The 10,753-nt window shown below is 37.3% G+C and overlaps 1 protein-coding gene across 1 annotated transcript in view; it reads left to right on the top strand.

Annotated features, from left to right (window-relative positions):
* DGKI (diacylglycerol kinase iota) overlaps positions 1-10,753 on the top strand; it is a 455,866-nt gene that overhangs the window by 347,489 nt on the left and 97,624 nt on the right. The window contains 2 exon segments of the mRNA XM_026456362.1: positions 10,131-10,151; positions 10,154-10,183. Coding sequence (XP_026312147.1) covers positions 10,131-10,151; positions 10,154-10,183 — 51 coding nt within the window.

Below are 10,753 nucleotides of genomic sequence, written 5' to 3'. Positions count from 1 at the left end.
CACTGTTCACAGCCTTTCCCTAGTGCTTGTGGAGCTCTACATATGGGACTCATGATTCTCTCCTCAGCTGCTGGTCAACCTATCACCAGTTTCTGCTTTCACTTCTCGGAGTTCAGTGTTGAAAGCTAGTAGAAACTCCATCCTTCTGTGTGGCCCAAATTCAATGGAAAGTAGGAATAGTTCGAAACAGGGGCTCTTGAGTGAGAGAAACCTAGGATGAAAGCTGTTGTTCCTGTTTTGGTGGTTGTAACATTTAGGGCATGTTATCTATCTGAGACTCAGTTTCCTCGTTTTAAAAATAGAAATAATGATATCCACCTCTCAGGATTGTGGCAAAGATTAAATAACACAGTAAAACTGGTACATTATTTATGTGAATGTAGGTTATTTTTTCTCCTTTCTCCTTGCCCTCCCTTTCTCTTTCTCCTCCTCTCCTTCCTTGTTCTTCTTCCTCCTCCTCCATCCTCCTCTTCTTTTTCCTCCTTTTTCTCTTCCTTCTCCTCCTTTTTCTTATCATGTAATCAGTGTTATCATTTTCACGTTCATCCGTATTTATTCCACCCCTCCCTAAATTTATCATATGACACAGTGCTACGCAACATGACACACAATTATGCATATTTAATATCACATGGATTTTGATCATACTCCCAGATCACAGACAGTGGAAGTCTGTTCTGGTTTATCTGGCTTTTCCAAAAGTGTGGAGTATGATTCACTCATGTGAGAAAATAAATTACTTCAGCTACTCTGCTTCTCCTCTCAGTGCTACTTCCTTGAACCCCCAGGCTTAGGCTCTGTATTAGTCTGTTTTCACACTGCTGGTAAGACATACCTGAGACTGAGGAATTTACCAAGGAAAGAGGTTTAATGGAGAACTAACAGTTCCACATGGCTGGAAAGCCTCACAATCATGGGGGAAGCCAAGGGGGAGCAAGTCACCTTTTAAGTGAATGGCGACAGGCTAAGAGAGAGCTTGTGCAGGCAAACTCCCATTTATAAAGCCATCAGATCTTGTGAGACCCATTCAGTATCACGAGAAGAGCATGGGAAAGTCCCACCCCCATGATTCATTCATCTCCCACCGGGTCCCTCCCATAACACATGGGAGTTATGGGAGCTACAAGATGAGATTTGGGTGGGCACACAGAGGCAAACCATATCAGGCTCCAAGCAGCTGTGCTCAGGAAAAGTGATCCTAGCTCAATTCAGCATCTGGAAGCTCATGTAGTGGGCGTGTGCATTAACCTCAGATTCTCATCTGTTGTGAATTTTCATTGGCCTCTACGCAATTCAGCATAAAGATGCTGTGCTGAAGGTTGTGCCAGAATAAAATTTGCTTTAGCCATCCCTGGGTAGGGCAGTTTACCTCAGAGTTGGTCTACAAGGGTCTTTTGGCTTTCTTCAACAAATAATTAATTCCCTTGAGGAAATTATTTGACTGTCTTTTGCATTATACCAGCTGATTCAAGTTTTCTTAAAACTACACTGTTGATGGGAATATAAATTAGTACAGCCACCATGGATAACATAATGGAGGCTCCTCAAAAAAACTAAACATATATTGACCATATGATCCAGCAGTCCCACTGCTGAGTATGTGTAGGCACAAAAGAAAGGAATCAGTGTATGGAAGAGATATTTGGATGCCTGAGTTTATTGCAGCAGTATTCATAATAGCCAAGATATAGAAGCAACCTAAGTGTCTATCAATGGATGAATGGGTAAAGACAATGTGGTATATATACACAATTGATTATTATTATGCCATAAAAAGAATAAAATTCTGTCATTTGCAGCAACGTGGATGGAACTGGAGGGACAGTATGTTACGTGAAATAATCCAGACACAGAAAGACAAATAGGGCATGTTCTCTTTCATATCTAAGGGCCAAAAAAGCCAGTCTCCTGAAGGTAGAGAGTAGAATAGTGATTACCAGAGACTCCGAAGGGTAGGGGTAAGGGGAGGTGGAGAGAGTTTGGTCAATGGGTGTGCAAATACAGATAGAAGAAATAACTTTTATGGTTCTATAGCACAGTAGGTGATAGTAGTTAATAATAATTTATTGTATATTTCAAAATACTAGGAAGAGAAGATTGAGACTTCTTCCAACATAAAGGAGTGATAAATGCTTGAGGTGATAGATTGCTTAATTACCCTGGTTTGATTACTATGCGTTGTATACATGTATCAAAATATCACTTGGACCCCATAAATATGTAAAATTCTTATGCGTCAATAAAAAATTAACTTAAGAAACAACTCCAGGCACCTTTCATTGTAACCTTTAACAACATTGGTTTTTAAAGCTGTGGGCAATTCAGTCTCATATATCGGGTACCTGAGCTTGATTTATTACCTGGTTGTTTATGATTTGTGGTGAAATATATATTTTAGAAATTATATTCTGTTATGTTTTATCTTGGTGTATATAGACTTAAAAGTTTTTTATGGATATGAGAGTACCACTGTGGATTGGTTGCTAGAAGATTTTGAATTTGCTGAGGATGAATAGTTTTAATTTATGCATTATTTGCAATAATTTGCATAACAAGTTCAAGTAGTCTAACTTCAAGTATAGAATACAAAATTAATTAGTATGACCTGTGGGCATTTTACTTCAAACATAAAATCCAAAGCATGCACATGTAAAATGTATAACGGATTTCTTAACCAATTAATTTAATCACATTCTGGATTATGAGACATTTAAACAAACAGGAAATAGGGAAAGAGGGTTAAAGGAGGCCAGGTTAGTGAAGCCATAGAAGGGTGCCAGGGCAGGACTTATATTTTGGCTGGAAAGGAGTAATTGGTAATATAATTTTCTCAGGGCTTAATATCAGCAGTTAATTCCACAGTGTAGTTCCTATTACTGTACCAGAATTGGTCAAAGCTTCCTCATTGTTTTAGTCTGCTCGGGCTGCCAAAACAAAATATTATATAGTGAGTGGCTTAAATAACAGACATTTATTTCTCACAGTTCTGAAGGCAGGAAGTCCAAGCTCAGGATGCCGGCATGGTTGGGTCTGCTACGAGCTCTCTTGCTTGCTTACAGATGGCTGCCTTCTTGCTCTGTCCTCAAATTTGTGTGTATTAGTCCAGGTTCTCTAGAGAAATAGAACCAACTATATATATATATATATATATATATATATATATATATATATATATATATATAAAATATATATATATGTGTGTGTATAGATATGTATATATATGTGTGTATAGATATGTATATATATGTGTATATATGTGTGTGTGTGTATATATATATGTATGCATATATATAACAGGACATCTATTATGGTGATTGGCTCATGTAATTATAGTGGCCAAGAAGTCCCATAGGATACCTTCTGAAAATTGGAGGACCAGGAAAGCCAGTGTTGTAAATCAGTGCAAGCCCAAAGACCTGAGAACCAGGGGAGCTGGTGGTGTATCTTCCAGTCTGAGAGCCTGATAACTGGAGTGCAGGAGTGGGGTATCACTGGTGTAAGTCCTGGAAAGAGAACCAGGAGTCATGATGTCAGAGGGCAGGAGAAGATGGATGTCCAAGCTCAAGAAGAAAGAATTCACTTTTATTCCACCTTTTTGTTCTATCCAGGCCCCAGACAGATTGGATGACACAATGACACTTGCCCACATTGACAAGGGTTGGTCTTCTTTACTCACTCCACTGATACTAATGCTAATCTGTTCTGGAAACACCCTCACAGACACAGCCAGAAATTGTGTTTTACCAGCTATCTGAGTGTCCCTCAGCCAAGTCAAGTTGACACATAAAATTCATTATCACAATGTATATATACAATTCAGAGGTTTAAAGATTAGTAGTAAAATAGGCACTGGTGTACCTGCCACTTACATTAAGAAATAGAACAAGTACCACCCCTCACTGTTCTACTGGGATAACTACTTTACATTATATTTCCATTCTTTTGATAGGTATATATTTTACCACCAACATATGCGTCCCTAATCCAGATATTGAGTGGTTTTGAAAAACTAAGTAGCAGATCCAAATCCCCCTGTGTAAAGAAAAGGTGATGCTTTCAGTTTTAGCTTAAGGTTCCCAAGAAAGCTGAAAAGAGTCTCTAGTTCATTGTCGGGCTTCAGTTTTTCTGAAAGTACACACGGACTCATTCTGAGAGAATTTAGTGGGCAAGGTAATGGCTGAGTCCTGGGCAGTCCTTGGCAGGTGTTAAGTTGAGTTCTAGCTATCAAATGAAAATATTATCAGAGGGAAGAGGCTTCTTTGAATTTTTCTGCTTCACTGTGATCTAACTCTTGCTCTCAGGAATAGGTTCAGGCAGAGCACGTCAGGGGGTGATATAGTGTTAGTATATTTTATATAACACTCATTCTTATTACAAATTCAACTTTATTGGGGCAGATAACCCAGTAGCTTCTTGATAGACGGTGGGTCCTTCATTCAGCTCTTGCACTTGTTTGATTGTCTGAGTTATGTGTAAAAGTCTTAGAACTTTGAAGCCTTGTTTCACTGTCTTCTTTACTGTATGGTTGCCTTTGAGAAGTTCTAAAACATTCCGAATTTTAATCCTTTGTATATGATCTGGTTTTTCCTTTCTGTACGCTTGTAGATTCTTCCCTTTGTCCCCAGAACTTTTCAATTTCAAAACAAGATGATGTTATTTTGTTCTGGAATTATTGTGCTTGGTGTTTGGTGGATCATTTCAGTTTGGGAAACTAATGTTCTGGGAAATATTCTTCATTTTGTTTTTTATATTTATTCTCTATTTTCTTTTGTTTTTTTTTGAAACTCCTGTTATTGAGACCTCCTGGACTAGGTTTCTATTTCTTTTTTTTTTTAGTTTTTCTCTCCTACTTTCTATCTCTTTTTATTTTTGCTCTACTTTTTTAGAGATTTTCTCAACTTTATATTCTAACTTTTCTAATGAGGTCTCTATTTGATCAAATTTTTATTTTCAAAGGGTTTTGTACTATTTTATTCTCTGAATACAAATAGTACAATAGCTCCTCTTTTTTTCCTTCATATTCTTTGTATCATTTAATATTATTTTTCCATTTCATGTGTGGATCATTTTCTCTCAACTCTCTGAGGATATTAAAGACATCATGTTTAAAGTATTTTTCCCTGTGCAAGTTCATTTTCTATTTTAAATATCTTTTAGATTTAGGGGTATATGTGCAGGTTTATTATACAGGTAAATTTTGTGTCACAGGTGTTTAGTGTACAGATTATTTCACCACCTAAGTAATAAGCATAGTACCAGATAGGCAGTTTTTTGATCCTCACGCTCCTTCTTCTCTCCACCATCAAGGAGGCCCTGGTTTCTAGTGTTCCCTTCTTTTCATCCATGGGTACACAAAGGTGGGGAATATTTAGGTCCTACTTATAAGTGAGAATATGTGATATTTATTAAATAGATTTCTGTTCCTGAATTAGTTCACTTAGGATAATGGCCTCCAGCTCCATCTATGTTGCTGCAAAGGACATGATCTCATTTTTTTTTTTTTTAATGGCTATATAGTATTGCATGGTGTGTATGTACCACATTTTCTTTATCCACTCTACCCTTGATGGACATTTAGATTGATTCCATGTCTTTGCTATTGTGAATAGTCCTGCAGTGAACATACACGTGCATGTGTCTTTATGTTAGAGTGATTTCTGTTCTTTTAGGTATATACCCAATAGTGAGATTGCTGGGTCAAGTGCTAATTCTGTTTGAGTTCTTTGAGTAATTGCCAAACTGCTTTCCACAATGGCTGCAATAATTTACATTCCCACTAACAGTGTATAAGCACTCCCTTTTCTCCACAACCTCATCAGCATCTGTCATGTTTTGACTTTTTAGTAATAGCCATTTGGTTGGTGTGAGATGGCATCTCATTGTGGTTTTGACTTGCATTTCTCTAATGATCAGTGATGTTGAACTTTTTTTTATATGCTTGATTGCCAGATATATGTCTTCTTTTGAAACGTGTCTGTTCATGTCTTTTGCCCACTTTTGTTGTACATTTGTTTAAGTTCTTTATAGGTGCTGGATATTACACCTTTGTCAGATGCATTATTTGCAAATATTTTCTTCCATTCTGTAGGCTGTCTGTTTATTCTTTTGATAGCTTCTCTTGCTGTGCAGAAGCTCTTCAGCTTAATTAGGTCTTATTTGTCAGTTGTTGTTGTTGCAATGGCATTTGGCATCTTTGTCATGTAAACTTTGCCAAGTCTTATGTCCAGAATGATGTTTCCTAGGTTATCATTCAGGGTTTTTATAGGTCTAGGTTTTACATTTAAGTCTTGAATCCATATTGAGATGATTTTTGTATATGGTGTAAGGGAGGGGTTCCGTTTCCATCTCTGCATATGGCTAGTCAGTTATTCCAGCACCATGTATTGAACAGCGAGTCCTCTTCCCATTACTTGTTTTTATCGACTTGGTTGAAGATCAGGTGGTTGTAGGTGTGTGGCACTATTTCTGGGCTCTCTATTTTGTTTTATTTGTCTATTTGTCCGTTTTTGTACTAGTATCATGTTGTTTTGGTTACTATAGCCTTGTAGTATAGTTTTGAGTATTGTGATACCTCCAGCTTTTTTTAAAAGTTATAATTGCCTTGGCTGTTTGGGCTTTTTTTTTTTTTTTTGGCACATATGATTTTTAAAATAGTTTGTTCTAATTCTGTGAAGAATATCATTGGTAGTTTGATAGGAATAGCATTGAGTCTGTAAACTGCTTTGGGAGGTATGGCCATTTTGGTGATATTGATTCTTCCTATCCTTCAGCATGGAGCGTTTTCCTGTTTGTTTGTGTCATCTCTAATTTCTTTGAGCAGTGTTTTGTAATTGTCATTATAGGGATCTTTCACCTCCCTGGTTAGCTGTATTCCTGGGTATTTTATTTTGTTTGTGGCTATTGTGAATAGGTTTGTGGTTTTTTATTATTTTGTTCTCAGCTTGGATGTTATGTTGTTGGTGTATTGGAATGCTACTGATTTTTGTACATTTATTTTGTATCCTGAAACTTTGCTGAAGTTGTTTATCAGAAAAAGGAAATTTTGGGCAGAGATTCTTGGGTTTTTTTATGTGTAGAATCTTATTGTCTGCAAACAGAGATAGTTTGATTTCCTCTCTTCCTATTTGGGTGCCTTTTATTTCTTTCTCTTGCCTGATTGCTCTGGCTACAACTTCCAGTACTACATTGAATAGAAGTGGTGAGAGTGAGCATCTTTGTCTTGTTCTGATTTTTAAGGGGAATGCTTCCAGATTTTACCCATTCAGTATGATGTTGGATATGGGTTTATCATAGATGACTCTTATTATTTTGAAGCATGTTCCTTCAGTGCTTAGTTTGTTGAGGGTTTTTAACAAGAAGGGATATTGAATTTTGTCAAAAGCCCTTTCTACATCTGTTGAGATGATCATGTAGTTTTTGTCTTTAGTTCTATTTATATGATGTATCACATTTATTGATTCATGTATGTTGAACCACCTTGCATCCCAGGGATAAAGCCTACTTGACCATGGTGGATTAGCTTTTTATTGTGTTGCTGGATTTGATTTGCTAGTATTTTGTTGAGGATTTTTGCATTTATGTTCTTGAAGGATTTTTTTTTTGTGTGTATGTGTCTCTGCCAGGTTTTGGTATCAGGATGATACTGGCCTCACCAAATGAGTTAGGGATGAGCCTCTCCTCCTCATGGTTTTCTTTTCTTTTTTTTCTTGAATAGTTTCAGTAGGAATCATACTAACTCTTCTTTATACATCTGCTAGAATTTGACTGTGAATTTGTCTAGTCCTGGGCTTTTTCTGGTTGGTAGGCTTTTTATTACTGATTCTGTTTTGGAACTCATTATTGGACTATTCAAGGATTTAATTTCTTCCTGGTTCAATCCTGGCAGGAGGTATGTTTCCAGGAATTTCTCAGTTTTTTCCTGTTTTTCTAGCTTGTGTGCAGAGAGGTATTGACAGTAGTCTTTAAGGGTGTTTTATATTTCTGTGGGGTAAGAAGTGTCACTTCTGATTGTGTTTATTTGGATCTTCTCTCTGTTTATCTTTATTAGTCTAGCTAACAGTCTATCTTATTAGTTATTTAAAAAAGCAACTCCTGGATTTGTTGATCTTCTGAGTGTTTTTCACTGTCTCAGTTTTCTTTAGTTCAACTCTGATTTTGGTTATTTATTGTCTTCTCCTAGCTTTGGGGTTGGTTTGCTCCTGTTTCTCTGGTTCCTCTAGTTGTGATATTAGATCATTAATTTGAGATCATTCTAACTTTTTGATGTGGGCATTTGGTGCTATAAACTCCTTGTAACAACATTTTAACTGTGTCCCAGAGATTCTAGTATGTCATGTCTTTGTTCTCATTAGTTCCAAATAGTTTATTAATTTTCACCTTAATTTCATTATTTCCCCAAAAGTCATTCATGAGCATGTTGTTTATTTTCCATGTAATTGTACAGTTTTGAGTGATTTCCTGAGTATTGATTTTTATTTTTATTTAGTTGTGGTCCAAGTGTGTGGTTGGTATGATTTTGCTTTTTTGAATTTGCTGAGGATTGTTTTGTGTCTGATTGTGTGGTCGATTTTAGAGTATGTGCTATGTGCAGATGAGAAGAATGTACTGTCTGCTGTTTTGGAGTAGAGACTTCTGTAGCTGTCTATTAGGTCCATTTGGTCAAGTGTTGAGTTCAGGTCCTAAATATCTTTGTTAGTTTTCTGCCTTGATTATCTGTCTAATACTGTCAGTGGGGTGTTAAAGTCTCTCACTATCATTGTGTGATTATCAATTACCTTTGTAGGTCTCTAAGAATTTGCTTTATGAATCTGGGTGCTCTTGTGTTGGGTGCATATATATTTATGATAATTCATTCTTATGGAATTGAACCCTTTACCATTATGTAATGCTGTTCTTTGTCTTTTTTGATCTGTGTTGGTTTAAAGTCTATTTTGTCTGAAATAGACTGCTTTTTTCTGTTTTCTGTCTTTTTTCCATTTTCTGTCTTTTCTGTTTTCTGTCTGCTTGGTAGATTTTTTTGTGTTATCGCATGTGACCTGGGTCTCTTGAAGACAGCATACTATTTGATCCTGTGTCATTATCCAACTTGCCACTCTGTGCCTTTGAAATGGGGCATTTAACCCATTTACATTCAAAGTTAGCATTAATATGTGTGAATTTGATCCTGTCACTGTGTTGTTAGCTCATTATTGTGCAGATTTGTTTGTGTGATTGCTTTATAGTATCACTGGTCTGTGTATTTAGTCATGTTTTTGTAGTGCCCAGTAATGGCCTTTCCTTTCCATATTTAGTACTCTCTTCAGGACCTCTTATAAGGCAGGTCTGGTGGTAATGAATTCTCTTGGTGTTTGCTTGTCTGAAAAGGATCTTATTTTTCCTTTGCTTTGAAGTGTAGTTTGGCTACATATAAAATGCTTGGTTTGAAATTCTTTTCTTTAAGAATGCTGAATATAGGCCACTGATCTCTTCTGTCTTACAGGGTTTCTGCTCTAAGGTTAGCTGTTAGCCTGATGGGGTTCCCTTTGTAGATGACCTGCCCCTTCTTTCTAGTTGTCTTAAACTTTATTTCTTTCATTTCTTCCTTGGAGAATCTGACGACTGTGTGTCTTGGTGATGATCTTCTTGTGTAATATTTCACAGGGTTTCTCTTCATCTCCTGAACTTGAATGTTGGCCTCTCTACCAAGGTTGGGGAAATTTTCATGGATGGTATCCTGAAATGTGTTTTCCAAGTTGCTTGCTTTCTCTTTTTCTCTTTGAGGAATGCTGATAAGTCATAGACTTGGTCTCTTTAAATAATCCCATTTTTCTCAGACATTCTGTCCATTCTTCTTCATTATTTTTTCTTCATATTTGTCTGAGTTATTTTGGAGTACTGGTCTTCATGCTCTGAGATTCTTACTTCAGCTGGTCAGTTCTGCTGTTAATAACTTGCAGTTGTATTCTGAAATTCTTGAGTTTTTCAGCTCCAGCATCTCAGTTTAGTTATTTCTTAAAATGGTCATTTCATCTTTCATCTGCTGTATCATTTTATTGTACTCTTTAGAATTTTTGGATTGGGTTTTAACATTCTTCTGAATCTCGATGATCTTCATTTCTGTCCATATTCTGATTCTATTTCTGTCATTTCAGCTATTTCAGACTGGTTAAGAACCATGCTGGGGAACTAGTGCAGTCATTTGGAGGTAAGAAGACTCTCTGGCTTTTTGAGTTGCCAGAGTTCTTGCGCTGGTTCTTTTTCATCTTTTGGGGCTGATTTTCCTTCAGTCTTTGAAGTTGCTATCTTTTAGATATTTTTGGTTTTTGTTTGCTTTATTTTCTTTGTATTGTTGGGTGTTTGATTATGGTATAAGGTGGGTTTGGTCAACTGGCTTCATTTCTGGAATATTTTAGGGGGCCAGTGCTCAGCTCAACACTCCTGAGCTGTGTGCTTTAACTCTGGGGGGCTCATTTTGGGCCCCCTGCTTTCTTCTCTGGCTCCTCTGGGTTAGGAACCTGTTGCCCTGATGGGCCGTGACAGCCAAAGGGCTTTACTGGGTGGTGGAAGTGAGATCTGTGCTCATTTGTACATGCCAGAAATAGCAGCGGTGTGATGAGGTGCATGCTCATCAGCTGGAGTGGGGCACTGGTGGGCCAGGGGTTTCCAGCCTCCATACAGGCATTTGCAGGTGGCAGTAATAGTGGGTGTGGTGGGGCACTGGCAGGTGTGGGGCTGGTGGTCTCCATGTGTGCATTCACACTGGAGGCAATGGCAG

The sequence above is a fragment of the Piliocolobus tephrosceles genome, chromosome 8, assembly GCF_002776525.5.
Source record: "Piliocolobus tephrosceles isolate RC106 chromosome 8, ASM277652v3, whole genome shotgun sequence".
NCBI lineage: Eukaryota > Metazoa > Chordata > Mammalia > Primates > Cercopithecidae > Piliocolobus > Piliocolobus tephrosceles.
This window is presented reverse-complemented; position numbering and strand designations above follow the sequence as displayed.